Source organism: Euwallacea fornicatus, chromosome 18 (assembly GCF_040115645.1).
Source record: "Euwallacea fornicatus isolate EFF26 chromosome 18, ASM4011564v1, whole genome shotgun sequence".
Taxonomy (NCBI): domain Eukaryota; kingdom Metazoa; phylum Arthropoda; class Insecta; order Coleoptera; family Curculionidae; genus Euwallacea; species Euwallacea fornicatus.
The window spans coordinates 383,350-403,183 of record NC_089558.1 but is presented as its reverse complement, the minus strand read 5'-3'; the positions used below and the strand labels follow the sequence as shown (position 1 = coordinate 403,183).

At 41.8% G+C, this 19,834-nt stretch overlaps 1 protein-coding gene across 2 annotated transcripts in view; it reads right to left on the bottom strand.

The window, feature by feature from the left end:
- Positions 1-15,576, bottom strand: part of LOC136344898 (carbonic anhydrase-related protein 10-like) — a 67,414-nt gene extending 51,838 nt beyond the window's left edge. The window contains exons 1-2 of one of the 2 annotated variants that reach the window (XM_066292785.1): positions 15,169-15,576; positions 14,612-14,765 (exon numbers count right to left, since the gene is read on the bottom strand). In XM_066292785.1, the coding sequence (XP_066148882.1) occupies positions 14,612-14,702 (91 nt within the window). In that variant the 5' untranslated portion in view covers positions 14,703-14,765; positions 15,169-15,576. The remainder of the gene's footprint in view (positions 1-14,611; positions 14,766-15,168) is intronic. The other variant, XM_066292786.1, reaches the window with a different exon arrangement.
- Between the last annotated feature and the right edge of the window lie 4,258 nt (positions 15,577-19,834).

The window sequence follows — 19,834 nt, the reverse complement described above, 5'->3', positions numbered from 1 at the left end:
CGACGGCACTTAGAATATTAAAACTATGAAGAACCTCCTGGCAGAAAGAAACATTGATTAAATTAGAATTCCGGCAGGAACGAAGCCATTTAAAGATCATTTGCATTCGGAAATCAATAAGTCGTTATTTGGGAGCAGAGCGCACGGAATAAAATAACTTAGATGAGAAGAGGTCATTTGGCGAGAGCGGTGTTGGCCAGCGCGAGTGGCTGGTGCCAGTGGTCTCGGAGGAGAGCGGGACGCGATAATGTTCCGGGAAAAGAAACTTTTCAATCCGAACTGACGTTAATCGTGGTGCATGCGAAACGAAACGTCCCCCTGAAACGAGCCCCAGCGCCTCTTTTACGGCAAAGATTAACGTGATACCGGGCCCGGCGCGGTACTCCAACGCACCGCCGCGAGCTCGCGACTCGCGGCGTTCGCCTCTCGCGTGGGCGACGTTGCCGGACGGAGCTGGAAATCGCCATTGTTCGAGACAAGTGCGGTATAGCTCGAACGTTGCGCCCTTCGAGAGCGAATGGAAATTTTACATGTTCACCGGCGATTAAGCAATAAATTGCCAATTAAACAGGATACTTATTTTATTTATTTTCTCCCCGTTTTTGAAGATAAATCTGCAATAAGCCGCATCCACTTCTTCGGCCCCGAATTTTTATATTATAAACTCCAGATTTCCAATTTGTTTTGCAAATATATTTCGAGTACGAGGCAACAAAATTAGAAAAATGTTTAGCTAAATTAAATTTTTTACCGCCAATGATGAATTATGTATATTGGTCTCCGCGATATACCAGGCCCGAAGTACTTGGAATTTTTCCACCGCCTTTTGACTTTATCAACTTCGTCTCTGTCTAAAACTTAATTTAAATTTTGACGCGGATTTTCTTGGAATATTTTTAAGTACACAAACTTCATGCTTGCGATATAATAATTATGAAAATTCTCGCTCCTAATTTCCTCGCAAAGGGAGCTTTATTGTTTATTTTGTTGCATAACTTAAAAATCGTTCCTGACGGGCAACCTGAGTCCTCTATCGGAGATTCGTCGAGTTAACAATGGGGTCGCGATTTCTTAATTAAAAATCCTCCTAGATGCCGAAAATTAGGGTGTTACACACTAAATTAGCTCAAGTAATTGGGAATATGCTTTAAGAAGATTTACTGGCGTCTTAAATACCGGGGAACGAGCGAGAAAATCTATAAATAACCCCAAAGCATATTTTGGGCGCCACACTTGATTTCACTTCGTTTAAATTTTCAATCAGGAAATTCGCGTGGTTTTGACAGATTATTTATTTATTGCCATACGCGATTTGATTTCTCTCTAAAGCCTTTCATTGAATACTACACTATTTCGATCGAATCTCAAGGGTTTAATCAAAGTCTATATTCCTTTCCCCGATTTCTCAAAGAGCCTAATATAGAATGCTTTGACTGCAACGCTGGAAAGACGTATGGCACGTAAAATTTCCCTAAGGAAAACCCATAGCTCTAAAAATAAAGGCTCATCTTTACTTATCATTATTTGGAGTCAAGGGATAAAATCCGCATGGCACGTAATGTGTCACCCATCTTCCCTGGAGGCTTCGAACGGGTCTTGTATTTCATCATTAAGTTCAAAAGTTTCAAGTGGAAAAACTCGTATTTCCCAGGTTAACACCGCCTCCGAGGAGAGCATCGAAAGTGCTTTCTGCAGGGAGGTTTCGTATCGAGACATATTTTTTTATTCTTTGTGTGGCCGCATTAATGATGGGGATATGGTAAATGTTGGCTTAAAAAAAAATCGATGCAGCATTGTCGGGGGGTGATCATTAAAAAAAAAAAAAGAAAAAAGAAACTCGCAACAAGCGCCGAACCACGGACGTAGGGCGTTGATTGTGCCATTTACTGTCTCCTGTCAGAAATTTGGCACGGACATTGACGTAAAAACGAACGCATCCAAGACGTGCCTCTCACATTTCAACGGCTACCCGAGGCTCTTTTCCGTGATCGCCGTTTACCTGCACCTGCATGACGTAATTTCCCACTAGGCTGGGGCCGAATTGTCGCTGAACCAAGATGAGATTTTGGTAACCCGCACGCGTCAACTGTAACCCCATTTAAAAATAATTTGGGATGACGGGGCTTAGCTACACACGCGTCTGTTTCCGGAGCCACATACGCCTATATCCCCCCCAAAGTACTCGAGAAGATCTATTTTACGTCTTTACGACCCTCCTCTTACGCCAAAGCTAATGCTTGTTTTTTGAGCCTCAGTGCAGCCCGCGCCTCAGAAAATATGGATATTCCAATCCGGTTTGTGCAGCCTCACAAAACTCAACCGGGCGATTAATTTGAGGGATTTTTCCATTGACAGCTCCAGAAATATCCAGTAGTGACGTTAATTTCTGAAAAGTTCGCGATTAAAATTTGAAAAGTGGCCAGCAGTGGGGGCGAGGTGGCGGTGCCACTTTGAAACTCGCACCCTTTCACAATTGAACTGTTGTTGCGAAAACTGTATGAGGGATATCTCACTTCGTTTAGCGCAGGCTATACAGGGCGTCCACTAAACGACGGCGTTCGTTTCAAGGGGCGATTCCTTGTCGTATTTTTTCGAAACGGTCCTAACTAGCGTATGTCCGATTTTGCTTCCTTTCCGCAATACAGGGTGTCAAAGTTTCTTTTTCGGTTTTCCGTAAATATTTCAAGTAAGGGCAATATGGCGATGAAATTCGGTGTTCAGGGTCTGTCCGAGGCGAGAAATTCTAATATCATCTAGGTTTTGCCGCAACACGTAGGTGACTATTATCATACAGGGTGGTCCAGGAATATGTTGCAAACGTTAGGAGATCATAAAGGGTGATAAGTTCGGTCATTTTGCCTCATAAACGTGTATCCGGAAATGAGTCGTAAAGACAGAAACATGTTAAACGATGCTAATGGTTTCGTATTTCATTGATTTGTTCATAGAAGGTCGCTTTAATAGTCATATTTGGAGCGACCAAGATCCTCATGGAACATTTAAGAATTCTAACCAATATCAATTCTCCACCAACGTGTTGTTAGGGACTACCCCAGACGTCAGTAGAGAACTGATATTGGTTTGACTATTAGAGTTACTGAACTGTACTTTGGTGAGTTGCTCGAAAACGTTCCGCTGAACATGCCCCAGAGGATGTGGTCTCGGCATGACGCAGCCCCGGCACATTTCACTTACGACGTGTGGGACCACTTAAACTTACAATTTCCTGAGAGTCGGATCGAACGGGGTCGACCCGGGAACTGGCCGGCTCGCAGTCCAGATCTAACATTTCTCGATTTTTTTTTTTTTTTTTTTTTGGGAGGATGTTACTTCAAATCACTAGTTTATGAAACACCCGGAACAACAGAAGAAGAAGTGGTTGGAAGAGTGATGGCTGCAAGTGACGTTGTTCAGGAAGATCCACATGTCCTTTTCCGAGTGGTTCGGCGTGCGACCGCGTGTCGGCCGCAACTTTGAACGACTCTCGTAATGCTTTACTGTTTTCCTCTTCTAATAATTACCTTAGAAGGCAAAGGGGCCAAACGTCGTAAACACGAAAACACATACACGACAATTTTTTTCTAGCGCCTTAACGACTCATTTCCAGGTGTACGCCTGTAAGGCAAACTCGTCACCCTTCATGACCTCCTAAAGTTCGGCAACGTGTTTCTGAAACGCCCTGAGCGTAGTAAGTCGGCGTTTTGCTGAGACGGCGCGCAAAGGAGCTTCCGAGCCCAACGCTTCGAGCAGGCCCTGCGCAGGTCCCCGAGATGCGCATCTGCAGATCGAAAAGTACCTTTCCTCTCTCTTCGACGCGTGAATTTACGCACAAGCAGTGGCGGTACCTCACACGTGCCAAATCCGACCACTTTAACGGTGAAACCGTCGGACTCGCGCCCGTTCGTGTCTTTTGCAATTATGCACGTGGGGCCGCAAAAAAGCATTTCTTTGTTATAATTCGAAGGTTCGAGTAGAATGCAGGTCTGTTTGGTAATTTCGACTTGTAAATAAGACCAATTCCTTTATTTTTCTACGAGGAAAGGAAACACAATGGAATAGTAGAAGAGTGATTACCCCTGTAAGTTGTTCGCGTGTTTGGAGGCCGCACATTACAGAGATCTTTGGCCCCACTCCTCTATCGACCATTAAGCTTATCGCCGTTGTCGGTGTAACCGAAGAAGAAGGTTGTAAATTTTTGACGCGATTGCGAGTGAATAAATTTGAATAAAACTAATGTCGGGGACAAATCAATTGCCCATAATCAGTGGGCGCCAAATTCGCATGAGCGGACGCAAAAATAAACGCGTTTTACGTCATTAAGAGCGCAGTAATAAACCAATATTGCCTTTTAACAAATATTTCCATATTTGCAAATAATTAAGGTTTTATTTTGATTTTAAACTGTTATTTGATCATTCGAAAATCACGGCTTCCATTTGAGCATTTAAATTATATTCCGGTTTAATTTGTCCGATGAAGTGTACAGCTTTTATAATTTAAAACATATGCACTCGCACAGGGAACGCCATTAATGTATTAGGCTTCGCTTATTTCCACCACCAGCTATTAATACCATTTTTGACCGAAGGGAAATATAATTTTCCCTTATTGTTCGATTGGGATCGAACATTTCACTACATTTTTGTTCGCGAACAAATAATATTGATTTTCACTGCCGGCGAGAGTTACAATAAGAAAATCTGCGAAATTCAATTACACAACAAATTACGGATCATTTTAAAGGTGCCGTTTACAACTATCCGGGAGAACTTAATTGGTTGCCACTGTGGCGAACACCTTCACATTTTAAAACAGTTCGAGATCGTAATTAAAAGGTTTAAGTACTTGAACGCATCTGGAATGGGACCGTTATTAATTAAGCTCGCTTAAGTTCCGGATTAAGGCCCTGCCTGGCGCCGACGAGAGGCCTCACTCAAGAGTACGACCGACAAGGTCCGATCGTCGGTTCACGGCTCTATTTGACGGCCGACGGAAGAATCTAACGGAACCGTTACGTAAAGCCATGCATTGTCTAACTAGTTGAAAAAACCGACCGCTACGACGGGACACGTCGACCTACGGGACGAATCGGGCGAACTTTTGTGACGGAACTGTATCGGTTCAGTGCCGAAACTACGACGGGACGGATGTGTCTGAATCGACGTTTAAGGTGTGGACACACTTCACCGGGCCGTGTGTGCACCGACACACGACCGTGATTTAAAGTCGCTCCTAACAAAATTAATCGATCTGTTCAGATGTAGCCGACCGTCCTCCGACGCAAACTTTGTTTTATTTACTTGCAGGGAGTGAAAATTTGCATTCGCGAGTCATACTTGACGGGAGAAAAACATCGACGGGATGGTTCACCCAATCCGTTCATTGCAAGTTTGCAAGAAACTGAAAGGGACACGAATTTCAAAATTTTGAATAAAATTAACTTCGACGTGCACCATCTTGTTTTTTTTTTTTAGTATTCACAACCTCCTGTCGCCTTCAGTTTAACCGGGAATAGCCGTCAACTTACTTAATTCAAATGGAACCTCCGGTATACCGTTTTACTTTCAGATCCTGCGCAGTAGTTCAGGCACGTTTCCGGTACAATCTAAACCTTCGCCCTTTTGGAGGTATTTCACCTCGAATTGAAAACGTGCCCCGCAATGACCAATTTTGAACCTACAAATCTCCGCAGTTGTTAAAGACTCGATCTTCACGTTGCGTGGAATGTCACTACAAGGTTGCACTTTCGCTATTTACAGGGTGGCTCGGAAACGCGTTGCCAGACTTTAGGAGGTTATAAGGGGCGACAAGTTCAGTCGTTTCGCCTCGTGAACGTATATGCGGAAAAGAGTCGCTAAGGCACTAGACGAAAACACTGTTAAAAACGTTAAAGAACGCGCATGTTTTCGTATTTACGACTTTTCGTACGTTCGTCTTCTGAGGTGTTTATTAAAAAAAAAAAAAAACAAACAATAAAGCATGACAACAGTTGCTCAAAATTGCGGAGTTGCCGACATGCAGTCGTACGCCGGAGCACTCGAAAAAGAACATGTGGATCTTCCTGAACAAAGTGACTTGCACCCAGCACTCTTCCAACCAATCCTTCTTCGATTACTCCACGTGTTTCATAAACTAGTGATTTGGGGCAACCCCAAGAAAAGAAATCGAGAGGTGTTAGATCTGGACTCCGGGCCGGCCAGTTACCGGGTCCACCTCGTCCAATCCACCTCTCAGGAAATTGTAAGTTTAAGTGGTCCCGAACGTCGCGAGCAAGATGTGTCAAAGCCGCGTCATGCCGAGACAACATCCTTTGGGGGATGTTCAGCGGAACGTCTTGAAGCACCTCAGGTAAAGTTTCTTGTAGGAATGTCAAATAGATTTAATCATTTAAGCGTGGTGGTAGCAGGTACGGTCCAATAACTTGATCTCCTGTTACTCCACGCGTTAATAGAGAATTGACGTTGGTTAGGCCTCTTAAATGTTCTATGAGAATTTCGGTCGGTCCAAATATGGCCATTACGGCCGTTGAAGTAATCCTTTCGAGGTAAGCAAGCTTCATTTCTAATATTTATATTTTGGAAGGCGCAGAAGTCTACTTTTTCAAATGGGACTCCCCCTAACTTTAAGCGGTATCAAGTAGAAAATGTAATTCTCTATCGAAGGGTATGAGAGCTAGCCATCTTTAACGCTCAATCCAAGCCAATTTCGAAATAATAAAATTTTATGTAAATCAAGTCGTACGTGTTCTGGTAAGTTTTCACTCTTCGTTTCCATGATCGCGCAGTTGATCATGGAAAAATAAATAATGGGTTGTCCCATCGTAGGTGAAAGTCATTAAAAAATATACCAGAATGAACGGGTACTTCGGCACTACTGCTAATTCCACATAATAAAACATAGTTATTTCGAGAATGTTTTGGAATAGGTATGGGTAACTCCGGTATAGGATGTTAGAGAGTTACGTTCTCTACTTGACACTGCCTAAAGTTATGGCGTTTCATTGGAAAAAAATGGCTTTTGCAACCCCAAAAATGCGAATGTTACCAGCTTAATTTTAGACACCCTGTATAATACTAAGACGTATAAATAGCAAGAGTGCAAACTTAAGACTATGTATTAGACATTCAGCGAAATGTGAAGATTGTCTTTGATAACTGCGGAAATACGAAATTTTAAAATTGACCATTACGAAGGCACGTTTTCATTCAAGGTCAGATATTTCAAAAAAAAATAAGGGCTGGGTATAGGGCACTATATATAGAAAATGTGCCTGTTACGTAGGATCTGAAAATAGAATAATATACTAGAGGTCCCATTGGAAATGACAAGTTGACAACCATTTCCGGTCGAACCGGAAATGACAGGAAATTGAGAATATAAAAAGAGTAGTACATTTCGAGGCTGACTTAACCTCAAATTTTCAAATCTGTATCGCTTTTAGGTTTTAGTGAACTTTTAAAGAATGGGTTGTGAGGACAACCTTGTAGAACGCTTGTCTTTTAAGATTTGTCTTTCAGAAAGAGCTGCGTCGCCTGATTTGTAATTTTCAAAGTTATTGTTGGCTGTAACAACCAGAAAATAGTTCTTTTAATGGTTATTAGTTGTGAAACTGCGACGACTTAAAACATACACATCGAAAAGGGCGGCACACTGTGGGGGTCGTTAAAATCATTTGTAACGGAAGCACCGAAATGTTTCATTAATTTATGGGAACACGCTTTGCGTGAGCCTAAAAAGGTGTGAAAATTGCGAAAATTTCTAAAAAGGCGGCGTTTAGAAAAAAGTAATTTTTCTTTAGAAATCGCCGATCATGTTTCTTCTAGGGCGTCAAATAAGAAATATTCGAGGGGTCCACGCAAAGGCCAACAAGTTGGGGTACATTCTCCCAGAATTTGAGCGAAATCGGTGAAGTAGTTTCAAGTGATCGTGTACCGCGTGCGAAATTTCGAATTTCGAGAAATGCGCGTTTAAAGTTTTAGAGAGAGAGAGAGAGAGAGAGAGAGAGAGAGAGAAAGAGAGAAATTCCAAATGTAAGATTTCAAACTTTTATTGATGTTCTGACTCGACTTTATCTGAGCTGCGGCCGACTTGACACCATAGAATGTTTAACAAGAAATATTACAGAAGGAAACTCTAAATTAGTTTCAGCTTTCCTAAAATATCCTGGAGATGTTTTCTTATCATTTTAAGCAAAAAAAAAAAAAATGTTGGAAAAGTATTTTCTATGTGTATTTTCCCCCCTTAAGTGCAGGTTCAAGTAGGGATTAATCGTCGATGGAATGAGGAAATAGAGTAATGGACTCTCCTTCGCTTCGTCTCACTCCACAAAATTCTTGTATCCAACTTTTTCCTTTGACACTGCTTCATTTTCTTCTTTTGTCCGTCGCGTAAGACCAGGGACACAACAAGTAAATCTTTATTGCTGAACTCCGTTTTCCTTCCAACAAACGTTGCCCACCAGCAACCTACCATGTCCTAATTCGAATCGTGAACGCCCAGTATACCTCGACATGTCGTTGAGCGTGCCGAAAAACGCGCTCCATACCAGATACACCGTGTCCGAACCAATATAGACGCAGCACGAGTCCCATCGTCCATTCCATCCCGTATGCGTTCCGTGCGCATTACCCGCAATTTGATAGCGCACGATGGGACTTGCAACATATAAACGGAACGGAAAATGTGCACTTATCCGCGACTGAATGACGTCTACACAGGTACATGCGGCTCAATCGCACGATATCGTAAATTCCGCAACGATTACGGAACGGATATGGGATGGAAATGAAATGAGTAGTGAGAAAGAACGAGACGGAGGAAACGACGACCCAAACGAAAATGCGTAATTAGAAAAAATTAACGGAGATGGTGGTTAAAGGAAAAAATATCAAATGTTCCATTTGGAGATCTGTTCGGAAGGAAGCGAGGCGATGCGATGGTGCGTTAATGACGGAGAGACGAGAACGCGAGTCTGCGCAATCGACCCCTTGTGACGGAATCATACTGCGTGATGGAGCGAGTCGATTTTGCAATCAATTTTGGGTTCGGAAAGGGTACGTTACGACTGAGCGGAGTTATTCCCAAAGGAGGAGTTTGCGAGCCCAAGAGAACGAATGGCGCAATTTTCCTAAGAGAATAATGCTTAGTACAACACTATACCTACACGAATAAACATCCGCAAATTAGCTAAAAATCCCATTTAAATAATTCCTTTGGAAGGAGCCATCGCTGTTTACCTTTTAACGCCAAATTTCAATGCATAAACAAGCCACAACCAAGTAAACTTTTCATGATATTCCAACGAATTTCTCGTGTTCTAATTTATCGCTAAATATTTAATGACAAAATACATGATATCTCCACGTTTCGCGATCGCTACAGCGCCATCTCTTCGCTAGGTAGAAACTGAATGCCTCCTGCAAACTCGATGTTTGCGGGTTATTCAGTACTCCGGCGGCCATCTTGGAGCGTTCGGTGTCCATGACTAATGGGGTTCAATAGAATACAGATTCGATGACGCTCGGTGGCACTTGCGAACTCGAAATTGCATTAAAAGAACATCAAGTGGATGTTGAGGTGTCGGAGGTATGTAAATTCATCTGTAATCTATTGTCGGTCAGCTGTTTGACAGTAGCTCAACTAACACGATAATCCCGCGTTTACGGCAAATACATATGCACACACACATATATATATATATATATATACATATTTATATGTGTGTGTGTGTGTGTGTGTTTGTATATATAAAGCAGGGGTTCATGAAACAAGTGTTACGTATTTGTGATAATTTACTACTCTGTATGTTACTGTAGAACAAGTGGTGAATGAATTTTCACTTATTGATACTTCGTCAGCAGCGCTGATGTTAAAATTTACTATATCGTACGAATTTAATGGCTTCCTGTTGATGACGCGCACGCAAAGATCCATTGACTCGACTATGCATAAGAACCTTTTGTCGTAAAATCGGCTGAAAATGTTTTCCTTAGAAATCATTTATATACTCAATTAACACTCCGTATAATCTACATTCGCGAATTTACAAAGGGGAAGAAATTCAGGGAAATGAGCGAATTATCCTAATTGCTGCTTCGAGTTCGAACGTCTCGACGGAGGCTACCCGGGGGGGGCAAAAGTGATGTAACTTCGAAACGTCGGTACTTGCAGTCTGGTACATCAAACATGCCACCGTGCGGTTAATAAAATATCGAAGAACTAACACGCGCTGCAGAAATTGGATAATTGCCCCATTAGAAACCATTCGAGTGGCCCTAATAAAATTTCAAACGTCTCGGCAATAAAACAGGAAATACCTCCGGTTGCTTTCCTTAATCCTTTTGTTGTACAATTTTTATCAATAAAGTGAAATAAAAGTGGTGCAGCTCGGAAGGACGCAAAGAAACAAACAGGTTTCAACTTCTTTTAGGAGAAGTTATGTAACGCGGAGCGCCCCAAGAGAGAGATATAATATACACGTGACGGGAAAATATCAGACCGTCCTGTTTATGGAAAAGAATGGCTACGATCCTAATGGATACACTACTTTTGTGCCGTATACGCGGTAATCTATCAATTTTTTGATTCGTTTAAAGTTTAGCTTATTCCACCTCCATGTCAATTCAGACCTTTATACAAAAGCCCATCAAATATTCATAAACGTACACCATATGAACTAACTGTAGTGGAGCGATTTATTAGCGGAGCAGCCAAGGGGCTGTATTCATATCCTTTCCAGCTACCGCGTTTCGCTATTGTCTTAAACTGCCTCCTCTTGTAGTTACATGAGCCTCGTTCAATAATAAACTGCTTAAAAACTCATGCATTATGGAACAGGTGCCCCGACTCCTTTGCAATCCCCATTTTTTTGTCCTTTGAATTATAAACACTTAAGATTTTAGCCGGAGAATATTTGCGCAGTGGACTTGGGACGTTAGGAAATGAGGGATTTCCGCGCCGGTTTTGTCAAAAACATTTCAGCACTGTTTTCGTAAATCGAGCGAAGCGCAGTCGATCGTGAACGCGGCTAAATAGATTTTTTTTTTTTTTCCGACGTCATAACGGTGAAAAAATACATGGCCGATATCCGTTTTTTCTCGGTTCAAGATATTTTTAATTGGCACTCAAAACCGGAACTTAACTGCAGGTCGGAACGATTATTTTTAATCATCAGTTGAGGACCTAATACATTTTTCGAGTGATTTGTCGATTATAAAACGAATTTCAAGGTTTAATTTAAACTGGAAAAAACACACGTCGCGGGCCGAAAAGTGAATTTCGGGGGTATAAATTTTAAAGCCGCAATGGAAAAGTTATCTTAGCATTATCAGTAAGAAGGTGTAATTTCATTGCGGCACACGTATCACGATCGGGGCCGGAGTGGCGTTAAAACGTGAAAGAAAATAAATTAAAAGAAAACATTCCATCTCCATTTAAAGTGACCTGCGTGACGTAAGACGACGTTCCCACGGGTGACATAAGGCCGGGGCCCTTGGGAGCCCTTGATCTCCTTTATCTTGGCCATTCTTCATTTTGTTATCTAACGCCGATCGACCTCCGGACAAATTACAAATGTATTATCCATCTTTTGGAGGACAGAGTTTTGTTTTTCCCGTCCCCAATCTTGAAAAACAAACTCTTTTTTTTCACCTCTGCGTGAGCCTCAAATGTCGCGTCGTAACGGCAGGAGCGTTTGGGCCCCTCATCGGAAACGGACATTCGGCGAGAGATCATGCTAAGTAATATCGCTCTAATCTCGTGGCAAGAACCTTTTTATCATAAAAAGATTTGCGGGAAATTCCAAACAATCCACGTGATTAGTAGATATTGAGAATAGCAACTTTGCCCATTAAGGAAATTGAAAACAATTACCATTCGTGCTTACAGGCAATTACCGTAAAGTATGCACTACCGGTATGCCCTTGAAAACTTGTATTTTACAACTTTGACAAACTTATGCACAGGTATTATAAGTATCCCCTAAATGGCTCCCCGAAAAGTGAACAAATTAGTTATTTTTCCCTGCTTTCATGCAGAAGTAGTCCAAGGGCTCCGCCCACTGCTTTTCTTCTAAACACTTAAGTACACGAGCCGTGCTATCTGAGGACAGCTCGCTTTTAATATCTCATAAGCCGTAAAAGTATAAAAGTATAAAAGCCAGCTGGCGCCAAACAAGCAAATGGGGCGGAAATTTTATCATAAAGTATGTTAATAATTTAATACCGCCCTGGGTGTTTTCTTAAGCCGAGCAAAGGCGGTCTATCGGACGGTTTCGTAGTTCGCAAACTGGAAAAATACCAACTACAAGTAAACAAAACTTTCTGTCAAACGTGTAAATAAGTTGAGCGTATTTTTAAAAAAAAATTTTGAAACCCAAAATCCTGTCCAAACAGAGACAAATTGAGCAGTTTGATGGTTTAGGGATCAGTTATCCCTGGGGCAATGCCAAATTTCAACTCTATTTCAATTCCGAAAGGACCGAAATTGCATATTTACCCAGTTTCAGGTTTCATTACCCTGCACGAAACGAAACGTGGGTGAATCAAATTTAGTGGTAGAATAGTCTATATAATACAAAGATGATCCTCGCAGATGAGCCCTAGAGGGACACAAATGAACATTTAAGCTTTTCCAATCCGATATTTTGGTCGCGCTCCCAAGCGAGATGATACGTTTGATGAAGATCACGCATCACGTCGGAACGCAACGACGGATTCGCGCATGCGCGCGTTTGCCCACCCTGCGCCGGAACGTACGCAAAAAGTCGCAAGGGTCCAAATCGAGACGCAGCGAAGACGACTTTTTTGCGTTTAACGTCGTTATTTGTCCGTTTATTTTAGTGAATATTACATTTGGCCACCACTCCACGCGTTCCTGTAAATGCAGTTGGTTTTCCCGCAGGAACCATGAATTACGGGCACTTGTAAAAGGGAATTGGAAAAATGAGTGAGGGCGTGTTTTGCCTGCTAATTGTATTATCCGCGTTCACCAGAATTGCGCTCATTGCATTCTTTCTCTCTTCCGCCCGCGGTATCAAAGGTGTTGTAAACTTGGCTACGCCAAAATGACCTCTATACACGAGAAAATTCATAAATATCCTAGAAAGAAAAGGGTCTGTTACTGCCCATAAAGCGCTTTCTTTATTCGGCTCACTTGAAAAACATCGCCGGACCAAATAGTTATATCGTCCAGGAATAACGTCAGGGCACTTGCCTCAATGGCAACCTTTGGAATATGGTTAAATAGCTTTTGCTGCTTATTAGCCTCTGGAGGAAGATTTCCTTTTCGTCGAGAAAAGCTCAGCACACGGGGAAATATCTACAGCACCGGTGTAAATAAGTCTAACAATCACAGTAAACGTATTACACACAGAGAGAAAGGAGACGTTGATGTTTCGTTTGCGTGTTAAACCCTAATTATCCCTTGCCGTTATTTAACACTGTTTTTCGTGCAGGGCAAAATTTACACGAATTTGCAGAATCGAGCTTTAGAAGTTCAGGATTTCGGCGTATTCAAACTTTTGCAATTGGGATTAGTTCGAAATCGATAATAGTGCTCTGGCAAAGATCAATTCCGATTTGTTTAGCTGGCACGTGAGTTACCACAAAAATTCGTCAAAATTCAGAGTGAAAGTAGTGCGAGCTCGCGAAAAAAAACGCGACCGCAGTTCAAACTTATGAAGCGCCCCCGGTAGTTTTCTTCCTCTATTTCAAGTCGTTGTGGTGACTCCGTTCAACACGTATAAAAACACGTAAATCCATTCTTGTCTGGCACGCGTCACAATCACACGCTCCTATAGCCGGCAACACACCGTGCACCGATGGATACGGAGGCTTTTGCCAAACTCATTAGAATCGCGTTTGGATTTCAATGATTTGGGAGCAATAAAAATCGGCAAATCTCTATATTCAATGGCAAATTGGAAATTTAAATAAATTGTGCGAGAAATTAAACACATTTGCATTATTTTTGGCCATTTCGAAATAGCTGCGGTGTCGGCGTGTGTGCAGCTATTGAAAGGACACATCTAAGGTTCAAATTTGAGCAGCAAATTTAATTAAGCGAGTACACTTTTGTCCTCTGTAAATTTATATTGAACTCACGTTTAATATCGGACCTTCCCAGCCGAATGCGACCAACCAAGGATGGTTACTCGATAAGACAGATGACGCCATTGATGGTTCCCATGTTATGAGCGAAAAAAACCGTGTTTTCGTGTATCGCTTGACTCATGTAATTCACTGAGGCAGGTAAATTCCAATTTGACAACCAGCGACGAGTTCAGTTTAAAAAGTGGTTTAATTCTCTTGTCATATTTTATCGCCGATATTTCAAGGAAGCTCATGGAACGATTAATATTGTCTAAGAAATATTGAATAAAGGAGAATTTAATTCCATTTGTAATATTTCATCGCGGCTATCGAGTTTATCCGCAAAGTAATTATCATCATAGAGACGTTGAAAAAAATCGTTTTAACGAATTTCTAATTCCTCTTTTACTTTTCGAGATTTACTTGGATTTGAAAAATAAAAAAAAAGGCTTTAGGAGTGAAGCGTTTTCCACAATCTATTTGAACTGAATTAATCATTACATTTTCAAGTGTTCACTTACTTTGACTCTGTAGGAAGATCTGGAAGACGATTCCGAAAACGAGCCTTCGAAGAATGCCAGTCATTTCAGCACCTGCGGTTAGAGACGACATATCGTTGCAGGAGGCGAATCTTGATTTTTCTCATAACTTTCGATTTAGTGGATCTCTTTGGATCTGAAGCCAGAGATAAATTTACTAAAAAAAATTATAAAATAAATCTAGAAAAATATGACATTAAAGATGTTTTTTTTTTTCCGAAACACACTCTCCGATAGTAATTATTCAAACAAAAATACAGTCTTTGAACATTTATTTACAGAGAAATAATTTCATTAATTAAATCGCTGCCTTTGCCGAGATCCTTTTTAAAAATAATATGTTTGAATTTTGTACAACGGTATCAGTGAAACATATATATTTTATTCATCATTTTTGTTTTATCAAATTTCCGCATTTAAAACATGACTGGAATATTAATCATACGGCGTTATGTATTAAAAAAAAAAAAAAACAAAAACAAAAAAAAATTACTCAAATAACTGTTAAGAATTTTTTTCCATATCCTTCCATTGTATACCTTGCAATCAACCCTCCTTGACCATTTCGACTAAAAACAAACTCCACTGAAACAGTCTCTTGTTTTTTCAATGCAAAGTTAGCCAGTCTTGACCCACAAACTGACACGATCTCGGCGACATTGACATTGAAAGAACAGTTGGAAGGTCCTCGAATCAAATCAAATCAAATCAAATCAGTCAACGATGTAAACAAAAGCGTCCGCGATTTGCGGCGAGCATCCGCGATTTCGAGCGACCGTGCGTCAGGACGGACAGCCGACGACCATGTGCTTGCGACGTCGCGACGGCAGGTCGTTGGCGTCGAAAGTGCGGCCCACAACACTTGGTGGGGTTGGACGCTCTGCGGATGGATATGCCTAACCCCCTGAACTCGCAGGCTACCTGCCTTAACTCCTTTTTTTTTTTTTTGTAAACACTGCGTTTTCTTATTTATCCATTGGCGTTCGGTGACTAAATGGAGGATTTATGGTTATTCGGTGTTCAAATATTTGGAACCGGGAGTACGATCTGGCGGGACGCGGGGTTCGGTAGATGACGTGGAAATTGCGTTAAGTCCGGGGTAAAATCGTGTTCTTTGTCTTGGGCGTGTTAGAATCGCCCGAGTACACGCCGTTTCTCTTACGAATCAATCCCAGTTGAACTGTTCCGGACAAAATCTAATCTTGTGCGAGCGAATTGGTGGTGGTGGTGGTGGTGGTGGTGGTGGTGGTGGTGGTGGTGGTGGTAGTAGTACTTGGGTCACGGTTCTGCGTCCGTGGATCTAGCGTACGCGTCACGGCTTTACCTCAATTTTATCATTTAGCCGGCATTTCCACCCACGTCCTTTTAACTTAAAAAATTGCTACACCTATTTCAGAGGGTTAACCCTATCGTTTGAACACCTCCTAAGTAAATTTCCAAATGAAAAACAACACCACTTCCTAAGCTTGCACATTGCAATTAGTTCCTTGGCTTTGATAAAGTTCCTGATTAGGCAACTATCGCCTACTTCCCTCGAAACTCCCCTTTTAGTTTCTTTGGGGGGAAGCTTGCGCGCACCTCCAAAATTAAAACTATCGCCTTTAGTTTATGGCAACTCCGGTGTGTCATTTGTAGTACAAACACGCGATAAACAAAGCATTACGGGGAAAATTAAACAACGTCCATGCAAACATCATCTAATCTTCCCCACATATTCTCGTAATTTGCGAAAGCAAACGAATTACATTATTTGGTCTATTTTGTTACAGGGCCCCGCTTAGTTATAAGCAATGGAGGTATCAGTTTTAATTAACCGTCTCGAATTAGGAAGTTTCTCTGTTCTTCGATTAGTTTTCTCTGCCCGATCGACCGGCACAAACCTGCACTTGTAAATGCGCGGAGAAAGGACTGCGAACAATGAAATAAAGAACAAATGAGCGCTAAACAATAAAGGGGACATTTCTCACCAGGAAAGTTGACGCTAAGCAAGAATTATGACATCAATGAAGGTAACACGAGGCTTAGCGGGCTTATCCCGGATCCGGCAAGATCGAGGGACAAGTAGGACGATTCCCCTTTGAACGGACCACCTTATGACTCAGTAGCGCCACGGAAACCGTTTTTTCAACCGGAAATCTTCCGATCCGGGTAAAAACCTTTTCCGGGTTCTTAATTAAACGGTAATTGGTGACGACCTCGGGACAATATTAGTTCTTGGAACGGATTTTTACCGAAGAAACTCGCCTGGGGCGGCAGGTCCGGTGCCGTCTCTGACCCGGTTTAACAGGACATTCTGTGCGGTGATAGATAAAATACAAGAGTAATTATTTTCAATCTGTACGGACATGGAGCAGGCATCTCTGGCTTCCTTGACGCTTTAGAAATATGTGATCTTCACTGCAACGGTCGCTTTCCAAAAGTTATTTTGTACTGACTTGAAACGTCACAGTTCCTTGACAGTTTGGCGGACACAGTTCTTACAGTCCTGCAAAATAACGTTCCTTTGTCGCTCCAAACACCCGCAAATTCGAATTACCGTACGTTTCTCTCTTCGTCCGAGCCCATCTGTCAATGAAGTGAGATATTAGTTTATGCTTTCGCATGGTTAGATACCTTTATTTTAATTTCCTGTAGGTCCTTCCTATTATGTCCCTAAACGGGATGGGAGAATCCGATTGATTTCGGGCCGTTATTTCCGTGCGAAGCCATTTTGGACGCCGCCGGTCACTACGAATCTATTAATACTTTGCACTCCTGTACTGGACATATTAGGTAGGAAATAAGGAGGACGAATTGATCACGGGAATGTGACTGTGCGCTTTTTCGTCCGACAATTGAGTTATTGCCAGTTGGGTCCGTTCGTTCCAGCGCAATCACCATAATAGTGATTCGGTTTTAACTGCGAAAAGTTCATTTAACTGATTGAAAACGGCGAGATAACCTCCTTCGAACATGTCACAAAACAAATCAAATCCATAAATAAGTAAAACAGAAACGTTTCCAATAAAAGGTTTCTCGGCAGGGCAAAAATGCTAAATCTGTCAGATCGGCCAGGTCTTGGTTCAATATTTCAGACGTGTGGCAGCCTTAGCGGGGAATTTAAATAGAAAAGTGCGACTGGAAACTGTGTTTAATTCCCCCTGAGATCGGCTAGAATCGAAAGAGCATCTGTCAATCGTGAAAAAGCAGACTCGCGTTAACTGAAACTTTTCTTGTTACGAGATTTGTGTCTTTCTTTTATTAAAAAGTTTCCTGTTTGTGTGGGTTACGCTGTAAGTAGTCCTGACTCATAAAATATTCAATGATTTGAACGGCATTGGAAAGCGACTTTGTGCCACGTAGAAGATGGCAGACCTCAAATTGTTCAAATGTAATTTCGTTTAATTGAACGCGTTTAGTGGTTTCCTCGGTACTTTTTTCCGCATTTTAAACTTGTCGGCACGCGTTCGGAAGGGCGACGCGAAGGGCCCAGGTCGAGGATCGTCCACCAAGGCGACGCAGTTTGACCGCCCGTTTCGCGGATCTAAACAATGATAACATCGGTGCCGCCTATTGAGCGAGTTTCCTTCAACGGTCCATCTTCAGACTACACTTATCTGTGATTTATCGTCAAATATCTAGAAAAAAAAGCGAAAAAGAGCTAATCAGCGAAATTAACAACCTGAAATAATGGAAAAATGGTGCGAACAAAGGCCGGTCCGTGATATCTGGAAGGTAATTGTTTCTTAGATTGAAGGCGTGGAGATCCAACATGGCGTTCGAAATAAGACCACCGGGTATTGCGTGTTACATAGTCGAATAAATAATGATTTATATTACCGAAATTTAGTACTTCTTACGTTATATACATATATCGGCACTGAAAGCGCCAACAGACGAAAAAGTTGATTAACAGGGATAAGGGGTTTCACCATTAATTCGTTAGCCAAAAACAAGAACTACTAATAAAAAAGATTAATTGCGGGCCAAAGGAGAAAGGGCGGGAACATCGCTTCGCACTTATTTTTATTTAGCATTAGAACTTCGCTATAAATCAATGTCGGTTTCTTTACCAAGACTGTACTTTTTGCCACGCCGCAGCCGAAAAGTTAAATGTGGGGTCACTTATATGAATCGCGATACTCCTAACCTGTCCGAAAATTAGCGTTATGCATAAACAGCAAATCAGCCCCTGAGCTCGTTTTAAAAGCATGCCGGCGGGACATTTGAACCCTCCCAAACATTTTTTGAGCTTAGTCGGCCGCCACCAAACGCGAACTAATATATATCAAGGGATCAAGCATTGTGATGTTATCCGTTGGTAAATATAAGGACAGACCGAGGCACAAGGTGTCATAATTCTGGATTAGAGTCTTGTCGGCGGTAATTTATTAAAAAGAAAATTTTAATATCAAACAGATGTCTCGTGACAACACGAAGCTCTAGTTTTTCAGCTGACAAAAAGGAATTTGAGGGGGCGAGGAGGAAACATTTTGTTTATAGTGCGATTTGAATTCGAGGCGCGTAATTAAGTGCAAATCCCATCAAACTGACATAGAGTGTCGGAGTTTGATTAGGGCAAGTAAAATCCCTGAAATTAAGGACTTTTTCAGCGAAAGCAATTAAAATGCGATAAAGTTAAATAAGCCAAAAATTAAGAAAGCTCTCAAAGGGAAATCAGAAATAATAAACACTTTTATCTGACTGAAACCAGCGGATCCGCACGGAGCAGGCGAGGAGTAGCAAAATAAAGGGGCGATACTATGTAAGATAATTATGTTGTCTTCAAAGAAACTCGAAAATCGAACGGACGGAGAAGCTGAAACCGCGTGCCACCACGTATTCCTCAAACGATAGAAATAACGTCTTTGGCCCGAGAGCGGGACATCACCGGAGCTGTCTCAGAACCGTGCTAACTATGCAAACGAGCCGCTCGGCCACGCCCCAGATCTATTTAAAACAATTTCCAACGACTTAATCTCAATTGAAATCTGTTGAAATTCCACGAAAACGCAACAACTGTCAACGAGACAGCTCCGGCCAATCAAATAATCGGAGGTTCTCTGATGACGATCCGCACAAGCGGAATGCCCGTCTCACTTCTACGTCACGCACGTAAACGCACACAGTTGCGGCAACACAGGACCGCACTCGAGCTCCCTTAAAACGCAACAAAAGACGACGCGTTACACATTATATATATATATATATATATATATATATATA